Source organism: Ranitomeya variabilis, chromosome 2, assembly GCF_051348905.1.
Source record: "Ranitomeya variabilis isolate aRanVar5 chromosome 2, aRanVar5.hap1, whole genome shotgun sequence".
NCBI lineage: Eukaryota > Metazoa > Chordata > Amphibia > Anura > Dendrobatidae > Ranitomeya > Ranitomeya variabilis.
This window is the reverse complement of record NC_135233.1, coordinates 785364893-785379981: the sequence shown is the minus strand read 5'-3', so window position 1 is coordinate 785379981 and position 15089 is coordinate 785364893. Positions and strand designations below refer to the sequence as shown.

The 15089-nt window shown below is 42.4% G+C and overlaps 1 protein-coding gene across 2 annotated transcripts in view; it reads right to left on the bottom strand.

Moving 5' to 3' along the window:
• IBTK (inhibitor of Bruton tyrosine kinase) overlaps nucleotides 1-15089 on the bottom strand; it is a 90833-nt gene that overhangs the window by 59369 nt on the left and 16375 nt on the right. For both annotated transcript variants that reach the window (XM_077289819.1, XM_077289820.1), the window contains exons 6-16: nucleotides 14756-14926; nucleotides 14086-14203; nucleotides 13832-14012; nucleotides 13602-13725; nucleotides 13332-13509; nucleotides 12787-12940; nucleotides 11599-12207; nucleotides 9801-9887; nucleotides 8883-8965; nucleotides 4280-4317; nucleotides 2522-2618 (exon numbers count right to left, since the gene is read on the bottom strand). In XM_077289819.1, the coding sequence (XP_077145934.1) occupies nucleotides 2522-2618; nucleotides 4280-4317; nucleotides 8883-8965; nucleotides 9801-9887; nucleotides 11599-12207; nucleotides 12787-12940; nucleotides 13332-13509; nucleotides 13602-13725; nucleotides 13832-14012; nucleotides 14086-14203; nucleotides 14756-14926 (1840 nt within the window). The remainder of the gene's footprint in view (nucleotides 1-2521; nucleotides 2619-4279; nucleotides 4318-8882; nucleotides 8966-9800; nucleotides 9888-11598; nucleotides 12208-12786; nucleotides 12941-13331; nucleotides 13510-13601; nucleotides 13726-13831; nucleotides 14013-14085; nucleotides 14204-14755; nucleotides 14927-15089) is intronic.

Here is a 15089-nt window from a genome sequence, read left to right as displayed (position 1 = left end):
AAAAAAATTCAATAACTATTTGTAGACTTGTGTAAAAGAACATTTCCACTACTATAAAAAGAATGTTCGCGCTTTCCTGCGCATTTCGAAATGAAGCTCAGCCAGCAATCCTCGGCTCTGTTGAAAAACAACTCTTGCTATGTGGTAACAATAAGAATGAAGCTAGAGCTATTGCATTTTTTTTTTTCAAAAAACAAATGGATAACTATTTGTAGACTTGAATAAAATAGGACATTCCCAGTACTATAAAAAGAATGTGAGAACTTTGCTACGCGTTTCGAACTGAATTTCAGTCTTTACTCTTGGGTAAGGACTGAATTTCAGCTCGAAACGCATAGGAAAAGCGCTCACATACTTTTATAGTACTGGGAATGTCCTCTTTTATTCAGTCTACAAATAAAGTTATTGCATTTTTCTTTTAAAAAAAACGGATGGATATCTCTAACTTCATTCTTATTGTTACCATCTAGCAGGAGTGGATTCTCAACAGAGCAGAGCTACGTATTCCAGCGTGGGCTGGGGATCATACCTTTTCTTTTAGGAGCCTTTACACAAATCTCTGCACAAAACAGGCACCATTCTCCAATGTAACAAAATAATTAGCGTTCAATTAAAAGTCCTTTTACAAATGTCAACGGAAACTGCGTAGAGATTAACAGTCGTATTGTTCCTCGTACAGTACAGACCAAAAGTTTGGACACACCTTCTCATTTAAAGATTTTTCTGTATTTTCATGACTATGAAAATTGTACATTCACACTGAAGGCATCAAAACTATGAAGTAACACATGTGGAATTATATACTTAACAGAAAAGTGTGAAACTACTGAAATTATGTCTTATATTCTAGGTTCTTCAAAGTAGCCACCTTTTGCTTTGATGACTGCTTTGCACACTCTTGGCATTCTCTTGATGAGCTTCAAGAGGTAGTCACTGGGAATGGTCTTCCAACAATCTTGAGTGAGTTCCCAGAGATGCTTAGCACTTGTTGGCACTTTTGCCTTCACCATCTCGATTGGGTTCAGGTCTGGTGACTGTGGAGGCCAGGTCATCTGGCGTAGCACCCCATCACTCTCCTCCTTGGTCAAATAGCCCTTACACAGCCTGGAGGTGTGTTTGGGGTCATTGTCCTGTTGAAAAATAAATGATGGTCCAACTAAACGCAAACCAGATGGAATAGCATGCCGCTGCAAGATGCTGTGGTAGCCATGCTGGTTCAGTATGCCTTCAATTTTGAATAAATCCCCAGCAGTGTCACCAGCAAAGCACCCCCACACCATCACACCTCCTCCTCCATGCTTCACGGTGGGAACCAGGCATGTAGAGTCCATACGTTCACCTTTTCTGCGTCGCACAAAGACACGGTGGTTGGAACCAAAGATCTCAAATTTGGACTCATCAGACCAAAGCACAGATTTCCAGTGGTCTAATGTCCATTCCTTGTGTTCTTTAGCCCAAACACGTCTCTTCTGCTTGTTGCCTGTCCTTAGAAGTGGTTTCCTAGCAGCTATTTTACCATGAAGGCCTGCTGCACAAAGTCTCCTCAGTTGTTGTAGAGATGTGTCTGCTGCTAGAACTCTGTGTGGCATTGACCTGGTCTGTAATCTGAGCTGCTGCTAACCTGTGATTTCTGAGGCTGGTGACTCGGATAAACGTATCCTCAGAAGCAGAGGTGACTCTTGGTCTTCCTTTCCTGGGGCAGTCCTCATGTGAGCCAGTTTATTTGCAGCGCTTGATGGTTTTTGCACTTGGACACTTTCAAAGTTTTCCCAATTTTTCAGACTGACTGACCTTCATTTCTTAAAGTAATGATGGCCACTCGTTTTTCTTTACTTAGCTGCTTTTTTCTTGCCATAATACAAATTCTAACAGTCTATTCAGTAGGACTTTCAGCTGTGTATCCACCAGACGTCTGCACAACACAACTGATGGTCCCAACCCCATTTATAAGGCAAAAAATCCCACTTATTAAACCTGACAGGGCACGCCTGTGAACTGAAAACCATTCCCGGGGACTATCTCTTGAAGCTCATCAAGAGAATGCCAAGAGTGTGCAAAGCAGTCATCAAAGCAAAAGGTGGCTACTTTGAAGAATCTAGAATATAAGACATAATTTCAGTTGTTTCACACTTTTTTGTTAAGTATAATTCCACAAGTGTTAATTCATAGTTTTGATGCCTTCAGTGTGAATGTACAATTTTCATAGTCATGAAAATACAGAAAAAAACTTTAAATGAGAAGGCGTGTCCAAACGTTTGGTCTGTACTGTACATTTTGCATATTTCCAGGAGCACATTCCGTTTATATGGGGAGATGTGCTGCTGACTGGGATTCTTTCTTCTTTTGGCCACAGACTAGCTACATTTGCTCATTCATCAGCTGCCATGTTTACACTGCACAGTGGTCAGTAATGAACAATTTGGCCAATTATCGTCTCACGTAAAAGGGGGCCTTCGCTTTTCCCTGCCCAAAGTGTGTCCCTTCATCTAGGACAAGAAAGCCTCCTCAGATGTAAACCTACCTTTCACAGCAGGAGCCTCGTCTGTGTAGATATAATCAAGAATAGCTTGTAAGACTTCCGAGTGCACAGGTATTTCTAAAGCAGAACAGCAACTCGCCTGCAGGAAACAAAGACCTTCAGTCATCCAGATGTCCAGTTTATTCTCATATCCTACGTATGTTCTGTGCCCTAACCCCGAGCCATGCCCTATGGAGCCATGTGACAGAATTACCTCTGGTGACACCACTAAAGCTGTAAGCCTTGGTGCCCATCATCTTCATTAAAACTATTTGAAATGGTTCTTGCTAAGCCCGAACATGCAACTGTAAACTGACTGCTAAAACTTCAAACGTAACCCTCGTTCTAATTTTAATTCTATAAATCAATAGTACACTTGAAAAAAGCAACTTTGTAACATATCTTATTATTACAGAAATCTTTCTCTATCTGGATTGATCATTCATTCGCAAAATTCTCACTTCAAGAGTAAACACCAGTCTCCACTGAAAATAGATTTTCCTATTTCTATAGAGAATTGTAACTAACGTTTGAACTTGACACTGTTTTCACATTATAAGGGCATGGTTGTACTGGTGACAGATTCACTTAAAAGGGAAAATGTCATCAGGTTTTTACCACCTAATCTGAGAGCAGCAAAATGAAGGGGCAGAGATCCGGATTGCAGAGATGTGTCACTTATTAGGATGTTGGCTTTAGTTTTGATAATATCCAGCTGATAAAACAGTGAACTTATGAGAGGACTAGTAAATCTGCTGCCAAGTAGTCAAGCATATTCATGAGTTCTATTTAACCCACCTCCAACACCGATTGGCAGATTTCTGTGCACACTGTACATGGGCAGAAAGCTGCCAATCAATGGTGTGAGCGGGGTTATAAAGAGCTCAGCATTCAGGGAACTGTTAGATCTGCAGCAGATACTATCAGTTTTTTATAAAATTCCTGTTTTAAGTGACATATCACAGGAATCAGTGTATCTGCCCTTTCATTACCCTGCTCTTAAGTGTGGTAGCAAAAACTTGGTAACAGATTCCCTTTAAAGAGAGGTCTGAGTACAAAATTATTCTTCAAACCAAGAATAGGTGTTCAGTGCACCTTTGCAGCGGTCAAACAGTTGATGCGCCTTTCCAACTACTTGACTTCCATATATCCCGACCCTTCTCTGACACTGGCTCATTTAAGGCCAGATCTGTCAAATAGGGTATGTGTCCACCGTCTGTAATGACGGCGCTTTGGACGGAGCGGAAAACTCACTCCGCCCAAAGCGCCGCCCCCTTCTGTACGCTCGGTGAATCCGGATGTGTTCATTGCACACATCCGGAATCTCCGCACCCCATTTATAGGGCCCTGTGATTTACCTTGCGGCGACGGAGCGTCACCGCAAGGTAAACAGGCATGCTGTGTTCTAAAAAGACGCACCACATGTCCGTAAACGCAAGGCCGCCGGATGTGTGTTCACATGCATAGTGGAGACGGGATTTCATAAATTCCCCTCCACTATGCTGTAACATCTGGACGCTGCGGGTTGAACGCTGCGGTTGTGCACAGCGTTCAATCCGCAGCTATTCCGGATGTAATCCGTCCCGTGGAAACACACCCTTAAATAAGAGGAGAGGCAGCAAAGACAGAAGACTAGTAATTGAGAAGCGGCACTGAATTTTTTTCCACGCCAAGAGCACCCAGTTTTGGCTTGAACAGTCATTTTGTGACAGACTCCCTTTAAGCCGAATGTACTACTGGCATCTTCCAAATCTGTCTTACCTCAATCCAAGAGCTGCTAAGCATGATGTGAAAATATTCTATAAAAAAGTAAACAGAAGTGTCAATCAGAGAAGACAAAAAGATCAAAAATGACTATAACTGTATTCATAAGACACCACTTTTATATCCATATAACTTACAACAAATATCAAAGAGAGTGGAAACTTCTAGAAAGAGAGGGAGATGAGGCATGAGAAAGAGATATAGAGAGAGCGGGCAAGAAAGATAGGGACAGAGACATAGATAAAGACCGGGAGGCCTTACAGAAGAGGACTCTGGAGGATGACATCAAGGCTTTCCTGACTGTATTCGAAAGGGTGGCAGACAGAGAGCAACTGCCCCTAAAGAAATGGGCAGAGGTCCTAGCTCCAAACCTTACTGGGGAACCACAGAAGCAGAATACGACTTGCAGAACGCTAATGCATACAAGTGGAAGGCAGAGATTAAGGCACATTTGGGAGTCACACTGTCAGTCCGAGCATAAGGGGTGCACCTCTGGTGTTATCAAAGGGACAAACCTCCCCACACACAGGTGTTCGACCTGTTACACCTAGTGATGAGCGAGTATACTCTTTGCTCGGGTTTTCCCGAGCACGCTTGGGTGATCTCCAAGTATTTGGATGTGCTCGGAGATTTAGTTTTCCTTGCCGCAGCTGCATGATTTATAGCTACTAGCCTGCCTGAATACATGTGGGGGTTGCCTGGTTGCTAGGGAATCCCCACATGTAATCAAGCTGTCTAACAGTCGCAAATCATGCAGCTGCGCAAGGAAAACTAAATCTTCGAGCACATCCAAATACTCGGAGATCACCCGACCGTGTTCTGGAGAACCCGAGCAACAAGTATACTCACTCATCACTAGTTACACCTAGTGCAAAAATGGCTGCAGTCCGAGACCTGCTCTCTAGCACAGATGGTGTAAAAAGTGGTAGTGGAGCGATTTATCCACTCCCTACAGAAAGCCGTGCAAAGTCGAGTTGCCAAGGAGATTCCCTGACTGCAGATGACCTTGTGAGCCTTGTGGAAAGATACGTGATCATGGAGAGCTTCATGAGCAATCAAGGGAGCCTGATGTCACATTTCTGGGATAACCAAAAGAAAGGGTTCAAGTCCACATCTGAGTGGCACACAAAGACCCAGGACGGGTAAGAGCCGGGTTCAAAGATTACATCTTGTACCATCATCTGTTGGAGGTGTCGCATCCCGGGTCATATATCAGCCATTTTTCCCTGGACCTCAGAGCCAATAGACTGCAGCGTAGGTCGGTTCTACTCCCACTTTGCCTACCCTGCCTACATTGCTGTTCCTCATCCTGGCGAGGGGCCTCAGGAATGCGAGGTGACTGTGAATAGTATCTAAGTGAAGGGTCTTCGGAACTCAGGGAGTTTGATGACCCTGGTAAGGGCCACACTTCACTATGTGCTAGTCCCTGGAAAGGGGATGGGGGTATGTTTTATCCATGGAGACATCAAGAACTCTCTCATGGCCCAGGTTGATATATGCACAGATTGTAGTTCCATGTCCCACTAAGTGGGAGTTGTGAAGGACTTGTTGCATGCTATTGTTATCAGTTGAGATTTTCCTTTGTTCTGGGATTTATTGGGTAAAGCTGTAGCATCCAGTAGTCCTGTATGCCCCTAGGAGTCGGCTATGGTAACAAAGTCACATGATACAAACAGTGAATTTCTATTCACTGCATTGGCTAGAAAGGAGGAAGAGGCATTTACTGAACCAATATCCTTGACCTGGAGGAGTTCCAGGACAACTATGGGACTGCCTAGCTCAGGGACTTAACAGTAAAACGTACTCTGGAAAATGTGTGTTAAAAGGGGTTCCCCAGGAGACGGGATTCGCAAGGGGCCAGTCATAATGATTAAATGGGTCATCATGAGACCAAAGTGAAAGGACAGCTAAAACAGAGCCTCTTCAAAGCCCAAGAGGAAAAGTCCACAGGATATAATTAGTCAGCTTGAGAAAGAGATAATTTAAGTCTGGGGCTCGGGTACTTGTGTAAGTGCCCACATGGGGTACGCAAGTTCCTTACCCAGTGGATGGGGCCCTATCAAGTGGTGGAAAAGGTGGGAGAGGTCAACTGTAAAAGTAAACCGACAAGGGAAAAGGCAGGCCTTTCCCATATATTATGGAAACCACTTGCTGGGGTCAGAAGCCAACCTTCTGGATGTCAAGAGTAATGGGAAATTTGTCACCTTCCCAAAGCAAACACAGCCGGAAATTGGCACCCAAACAATAGAGGCAGGTTCTTGAAGTTACTAGGTCACACTTGTGACATACTTGAGTCTCCCGCTCGGGTCAATTTAAAGCCCTGTAGAATTCCTGAGGGTCACAGGGAGGTAGTCTCAGAGAAGGCAATGCAGAACTCACCACAGCCCCTCTCAAAGTCAGTTTTGGTAAAGTTGCCCCCTATAGGCACAGTGGTTTGGCAGATGGTGCTTAAGCCTCAGCTTTGCGCAGAAGGGGAGGGTATGTAGCAACGCCAGGTAGACTAGGGTTAAAACAACAGTCATGGCCAAAAGTATTGACACCCCTGCAATTCTGTCATCTAATACTCAGTTTCTTCCTGAAAATGATTGCAAACACAAATTCTTCGTATTATTATCTTCATTTAATTTGATCATTTCACACAAAACTCCAACTCCAAAAATGGGCCAGACAAAAGTATTGGCACCTTCAGCCTAATACTTGGTTGCACAACATTTAGCCAAAATAACTGCGACCAACCGCTTCCGGTAACCATCAATGAGTTTCTTATAATGCTCTGCTGGAATTTTAGACCATACTTCTTTGGCAAACTGCTCCAGGTCCCTGATATTTGAAGGGTGCCTTCTCCAAACTGTCATTTTTAGATCTCTCCACAGGTGTTCTATGGGATTCAGGTCTGGACTCATTGCTGGCCACCTTAGAAGTCTCCAGTGCTTTCTCTCAAACCATTTTCTAGTGTTTTTTGAAGTGTGTTTTGGGTCATTGTCCTGCTGGAAGACCCATGACCTCTGAGGGAGACCCAGCTTTCTCACACTGGGCCCTACATTATGCTGCAAAATTTGTTGGTAGTCTTCAGACTTCATAATGCCATGCACACAGTCAAGCAGTCCAGTGCCAGAGGCAGCAAAGCAACCCCAAAACATCAGGGAACCTCCGCCATGTTTGACTGTAGGAACCGTGTTCTTTTCTTTGAATGCCTCTTTTGTTCTCCTGTAAACTCTATGTTGATGCCTTTGCCCAAAAAGCTCTACTTTTGTCTCATCTGACCAGAGAACATTCTTCCAAAACGTTTTAGGCTTTTTCAGGTAAGTTTTGGCAAACTCCAGCCTGGCTTTTTTATGTCTCGGGGTAAGAAGTGGGGTCTTCCTGGGTCTCCTACCATACAATCCCTTTTCATTCAGATGCCGACGGATAGTACGGGTTGACACTGTTATACCCTCGGACTGCAGGGCAGCTTGAACTTGTTTGGATGTTAGTCGAGGTTCTTTATCCAACATCCGCGCAATCTTGCGTTGAAATCTCTTGTCAATTTTTCTTTTCCGCCCACATCTAGGGAGGTTAGCCACAGTGCCATGGGCTTTAAACTTCTTGATGACACTGCGCACAGTAGACACAGGAACATTCAGGTCTTTGGAGATGGACTTGTAGCCTTGAGGTTGTTCATGCTTCCTCACAATTTGGTTTCTCAAGTCCTCAGACAGTTCTTTGGTCTCCTTTCTTTTCTCCATGCTCAATGTGGTACACACAAGGACACAGGACAGAGGTTGAGTCAACTTTAATTCATGTCAACTGGCTGCAAGTGTGATTTAGTTATTGCCAACACCTGTTAGGTGCTACAGGCAAGTTACAGGTGCTGTTAATTACACTAATTAGAGAAGCATCACATGATTTTTCAAACGGTGCCAATACTTTTGTCCACCCCCTTTTTTATGTTTGGTGTGGAATTATCTCCAATTTGCCTTTAGGGCAATTCTTTTTGTGTTTTTCATGTAAGACAAATTAAATGAAGATAATACCAAAGAATGTGTTTGCAATCATTTTCAGGAAGAAACTGAGTATTATCTCACAGAATTGCAGGGGGTGTCAATACTTTTGGCCATGACTGTAGCTCTGCAGGCTTTGATTTGTACAACTGGTTAGCTCTGCATATAAACAGGCTAGGTGTTCATCTACGGCAATCAGTTCAGGGAAGCTGACCAGACTGGATGTGTCTTTGAGTTGAAGAGAGAGACAGGGCAGAATACCCCTCTGAGAAGAGTCTGCACAGGCCGTGTGCAGAGTACCAGAAGCATCAGTGGCTGCTATGTACAATATTTGTTTTGGTTAACAGAGCTCGGGCTAGCTCAGCCATGAATGAGCAGCAAGGGTCTGTTCTGCTGAGACGGAGTAGCCTAGGTATTTATGTTTGAGCTTGTTTTGGTTCTGTGCAACCTCTGGAAAGCAATACAAACTGCACGTGTTTGGACCAAAACTGCATTGCCTGTGTGAACGCTACCTAAGGCCTAGTGCCTACCAGAGAGGCAGAACCTCTACAATGAATACTATACATACATACATGAGTAGCAAAAAAGATAACAAAAGCCGGAAAGCAAGAAACACGTACCAAGTCTTGCACACAAGACACATTTATGGCAAGGGAATTCTTTCCCATCTTCAGACCTTATGGTTACATCACAAAGTGAAGAGCTGAAAAGAAAATGAAAAGACATAAGCACACGTATATCTGTTATAATAGTTTGTCTTTCTCAAGAAGTAATATTCAGCAGTTCTCTTGCTGATTGCAGCAAGCTTTCATCCAAAACTGTGCTGTATTTTGCAGCATTCATTTTACACTTCAGAAACCTTAAGGCAAAAGCTATAGGTTACAATTATGGGGACTCTACATTTTGCTGTTTGGATGGACTGCAGATTTTGGTTTATACCAACAGTTTAAAAGACCAAAACATTTTGTTATTATGGTCAAAGTGCTCAAAAATAAATTAGGAACAGATCACCCACTGTGGTAAAATTCCGAGCTGTGCAATATTCTTTTTGGGTTTCTTACTTTATGATTTTACTGGAATATCTGGTGAGTTGTGAACCCATTTGCTGGTAGAAACTTGGAAATAAGAAAACCTAACATTACAATTGTGTATATTGTTGAATGGACATTTTTCAGTTTTTTATCGGGTAGAATTGCATTTTTGTGGCGTGAATTATGATGAATTTGTTGAGTGCGCTTGGTCGTGCCCTGCACTGCACAAGCTCCAACAAACTTCTCAAAAAGATGGCCAGAACGGGTTAAAAACACAAAATATCGGACATTTTTTTCAGCAACTTTTGAGTTTTACGAAAATGGTGTGACATTTCAAGCAGTGTTATGGCTGAATTCTGGTGAGAACGGCTTAATGACTTGGGGCTACAGTGTTTGTTCTGCAGTGAACATAAAGCATGATGACGGCTTCTTCGTTTCAGTTTTTTGCCATGACTAATGCATACAATATCCCCACGAATTTCCTCATTAGTATTTCATGGTACATACCATATCTTCATATTGAACTTTGGCCAGTTTCCACTATTCTTGGAAATTGCATTAATTGTGCCATTTTCATATCTGACTCCATCTAGTCTTCAACATAAAAAACAAATACAATGAAAAAGGTAAATCCGGAATCCAAACCAACCATCACCTCTACTGTACAATAAAGCACTTCACTTCCCAATACCCAAGAGGTGGATGCTAGCAGCAGGCGTCTGAGACACATCGCGCCCGATTCAGCAAAGGTTTTACGTCATTGTTTTGGCATAAAAAGCTTTGAAAAGTCACATAATTTTGGCGGAACTGGTGGCAGAACTAAGATAATGCAACTTTCATTGTCCATTTTCGCCCAGCTCTGTCAAAGTGGACGAAGCTGTGGCGTGACGGGGGTTTGGTGATCGCCGCTTGCAAAAATTCACAATGAATGGTAGCGTTCACTATGCCACAAACTTTACTCCAGCAGACACTGGAACAGGATTTGTAGCAAGGTGTGCACAGAGGAGGACAGTACTCGTCAGATGCCCCCGACTCATGAAGAGGCATATGAATCAGGAGTGTATGACTACAGCAAATCTACTCATCAAGACCGGCGTGACAACACCGATTTTCACGCATCGGACCCTTAAAGGGGTATTCCCATCTTCAAGATGCTGTCCCAATATGTAGTAGGTATAATATTTGCTAATAGCTTCAAAAAGAAATGTAGTTCTTCTGATTTGCTGTGTCACCTACCCCATACCATTGCAGTAGCTTAGGTATCCATGATTGCGACCACAAATCGCTGTCAGCATACGAGTGGTTTAAGCCATAGATACCAAGGCTTCTGCAAGGCCCTACATGGAGTAAGTGACATAGTGAATCAGATTAACTATACCACATTTCTAATTAGAAGTATTTGCTAATATTATTACACCTACTACATACTGGGATAGGTTCTTGGAGATGGCAACACCCCTTTAAAGCATACTGGTCATTCTGTTTGTATAAACTGTACACAGCCTGAACAGCACAGCACCATACAATAGAGTGGTTGCTGACAGGTTCTGCAGATTAGCTCCTATTCTAGTGAATGGGAACTGATCTGCAGTACCCACAGTGGCCACTAGATCATATGGCGCTGTGCTGTTCCGGCTTCTGCTGGGGCAGATAATAGCTGAGCAGTAGCAGCCCGCCACTAATCAGATATGGATTACCAATCCTATAGATAGATTATGTATTAGTCCTGGACAATCCTTTGACAAACAACAGGCACAAATACACAGCTCTCTCATTGGTTAGCCCATATATTAGCCTTAACTCAACAGCCTTTAGCTTTAGGTTGTGCACTAACACTATAAAGGCAGGACCCGGTATAAACATGGCTTTCCAGAAATGTCTCATGATGACATATCAGTGAAGGTACAGGTCAGAGGCGAATACTGATTGCTGCAGCAATCGTGGTTTGCTTTTCAGAGCACCATGATCGCTGAGGTCATACAGGCCTTGGAGTTCAGAAATGGAAAGTCATTCATCCAACACCAATGACTACTGAACCCCAGTGAGACAAATAAACCATGGGGATGGGTAGTTCCTGGGAGTCAGGGATTTGTGGACATTATGTGCATGCTAAAATTCAGCGATCACTTGAAAGCAGTGGCATTGGTGTATTGATGGCCATCTGTATGAGGCCGTAGGATTACGTTCTACTGTCTGTTACACAGTCACCAATACGGTTTCCTAACGTCTCTCTACGACTTGTCAAAGGAGAGAAATGGTTAACAATGTACTGGATTTAATAATGAAAGAAGAGAACTTAACAAACCTTGCACTCAGAGTACTCATGCCAAATTTCTTGGCCAGATTTTGCAGCATTTTAACAGGGCTACTCTCTTCGCTCACACATTTGCTTTTCTTGGGAGGCTTCATCTTGCCTTTCTTCTTCTCATTGTCTGCACAGATCTGGTTGTTCCTATACACCTCATAGGCAGACTTGCCTTTAACATCTTCATGAAAACTTATCTTCTGAAAATCTGAAATGAAGGCATCTTGATTTTCTTCTATTTTTTCTTTTTGAATACATCTTGGCTTGTGACCATGGACTAGCATGTCGCACGTGTCAGTGTAGAGAAATTGTAAGATGTAGGAGAAGAGAACAGGAGAAACCTTTTCCATGACAAACATGTCACATCCTGCCGAATCCTCACCACTTTGGTATATAGCTGTAAAGTCAGCTTGGTTACTGTCTGCTGAAAGAAACAGCTTCCGGAAGAAGTCGCATTTCAGAGCCAGTATGTACCTATGTGCGGGGAAAACTTGGGAACCTAGTATGAAGGTCACGTCGTGGATGGAGTCCATCTCATCTACTTCTTTCAATAGCTTCTCAAAAGCTTCTACAAAAATGGATGACGACACAACTGGGATTTCAAATAGGCTATCAGGCAAAAAAACAAATATTAAACTGTTAAAATAATGAAATCGCACTAAACATATTGGGTTCTTATTGGCATTTCAACACTGTGAGATTAGGAAGCTGTAGACAATCTATTACCATCAAAGATCTACTTCAAACTAAGAGCATGGGGCATTCTGATGCATCACGTGGTACATACTTATTCCCGTTGTGAAACCTCTGAATGGAGCCAACCCAATGGGTTAATCATGGAACACGCCGTCCAGGCCACTGCTAAAACACACAACGCTCACATAGGAAGGCCGGATTCAGAAGGCCAAATAAGTCTATGAGGCTGGAGGATCAGTTTGGGAGACCTGTGGACAAGTACGGCGTACTGGGACCATGAAATATGCCCGTTTGAGCCTGGCCCAACAGAAATGAACCTGGTCTAAATGGGTAAGATTACTTCTATTACACAGTGCCAAAGAGATTTACAAATCATATTCACATTTATGTAGCAAAACACAGTATTTTTCTACAATAAGACCACCAAATGAAGATCGCCCAGTATGAAAAATAAAATAAATTAAAAAAGATTAAAAAAACAATACACGTCACCTGCTTTTAGGATCTGACTGCAAAACTGCAAAGTTACATCCATTAGGATCTGATGCGACACCAACCGCCCGGTGGATGAAGGTTAGTTTCTGCAGGCCGATCCTCTCATACACATTATGGGTATCGGAGAGAACCGAATCAGATACGGAGTGGTCTGGGGAGAGAAAAAAAAATGTGACCGAAGCATTGTAATGAAAAAAAGAAAAAATATACACAAACATGCTTATTCGCCGGTTCTTTTTCCAAGGTTAGGTGGTGTTTATGTGAGGCGGTGGTCCATGGTGGAGTTTTATTAACAGACGAGTGCCGGGCCAGTCTTTTTCTAACTTATCCTAATGAGACCATTTCAGCAATAATTACATAAAACATCCACGAATTAAGCAATGTGAATACTGCAATTTGAAAGATGGCGGCAAACCATGGATATATGGATTTCACAAGATTCAATGTTGGAAAGGCTAAAACTTCCATCATTATACCAGCAAATTACAACTTCACAATTCTCAAGTTTAAATGGCATGCATTTACAATAAAAAGAAAAATACCCTTTTTATCTGGGGAGAATTTCTTTTCAGGCATCCACTTTCCACTAAATCCTTCACCATCATGGCTGATGAACAGCATTTCATTCTTATTTAGGGCAAAGTCAGACACAAACACTTGACGTCCGTACACCCAGCGGCACTGTTTCATGGAGGTGGAGGTGGGCTTCCAGCAAAAAACCTTAAACCAAGACAATGATTCATTTGGTCTGCACAGAATTACATGGACTTCTATATCACTAAGACAATGCAAACCTAATATTATACACTTACTCTTCCAGCTCGATCCAAGGCAAGAAACCGAACGGGCTGGCCACCATTTTCTTTCAGATTTTGTGGATCTGTCTTGTAATCCAGAACTCCTCCAGATACGAGAACCTTCTTAAGGTTCAATTGCCTAAGTCACAAAAAAAAAAAAATTATATATAACAAAATGAGCAATTAACAGCAATATGGCAACTAATGGAAATTTTCTGAGAATGGAAGGAACATGTTCCTCTTACTTTGATGCAAGCTTTTTGCATTGGTATTCAGTTAGGAGGTAAATGTCGCCACGTTCAGTGACACAAACTGTAGCTCCATCACTCGCAGATACGAGAGATATATTAATATCTTTATGATGCAGAGCAGACACTTGGCGAGGACAACTGATGTGCTTTTCTCCATTAGGATCTAGCAAATACCCTAAAACAAAACACAAAATGACTACAAGGATCTCATAATGGAGGACATAGGGAGACTTCCAACAAGTACGTACCTAATTGACCACCGTTAAGTCCCATTGTATAAACAGCATCTTTAGTCCACAGCACTGTGTGAAACCGTCCAGCAGCCACCCCCATAACAGACTTGCCTTTCAATGTTTTGGCCTGAACCTGTTAAAAAAAAAGGTTTCATAAATCACTGTGATAGTTAGTCATTAAAATGACATCATAAGAAACCTATCCTAAGGATAGCCCATCACTGTTAAAGTAGTGAACAACCTCTTTAAAGATTATTAACCTTAGAGCTGTGTACATTATAGGCACAATTCTAAGATGTGTTTGGCTGGGACTTAGTAGGTGTGAGCTGCTGCTCCATTCGACTGAAATCCTCTGGCCTGAAAGTGAATGAAGGTCGGTGGCTGGGAAATATGGTAACAGCCTTGTGGTTGTGCTCCGTTATTGAATGCAAATTCCCCCCCCAAAAAAAGGAAAAAAAAAAGAATATAAAACATTGCATTTTAGTGAAGGATTTGAAAATCCTGCACTGAAACACGTTGTTTCTATTTTTTTGTTTTTTTTAAATAATTCTTTTCTTTGGAACCTTCTCTTGCATTCATTTACTGAGTAGCACCCAACACTAGATTGTTTTATCCCAGCCATTAACATTTTGTGAATAATCCTATAATACGTTAGATACAACACCATGTGACGATTAACACAGACCTGTCTTGGAACGTTATAATTTGACAAAGGAGGGAGGATGCCCAGTTGATGAAATGTGTTTAAGCCAAAAGTGTAAACATATCCATCTTCTGTTAGTACCACGGTATGGTCCTTGGCAGCAGCCACTTGACTACATGAATGGGTAGTCAAACTTTCCACCAATCTTGGAACCTATTAAATTAAAAGTGAAAAAGAAATAATCAAAACTAGGCACACTTTACATTGTAATCTAGCAGTACTTGCTACTGTGGCCATGCTGTGACACCGAGTCACTTCTCATGGACTAGCCATGAGTCAGGGTAGTCAAGGAGCCCGAGGTCAAGAGCCAGGAGGG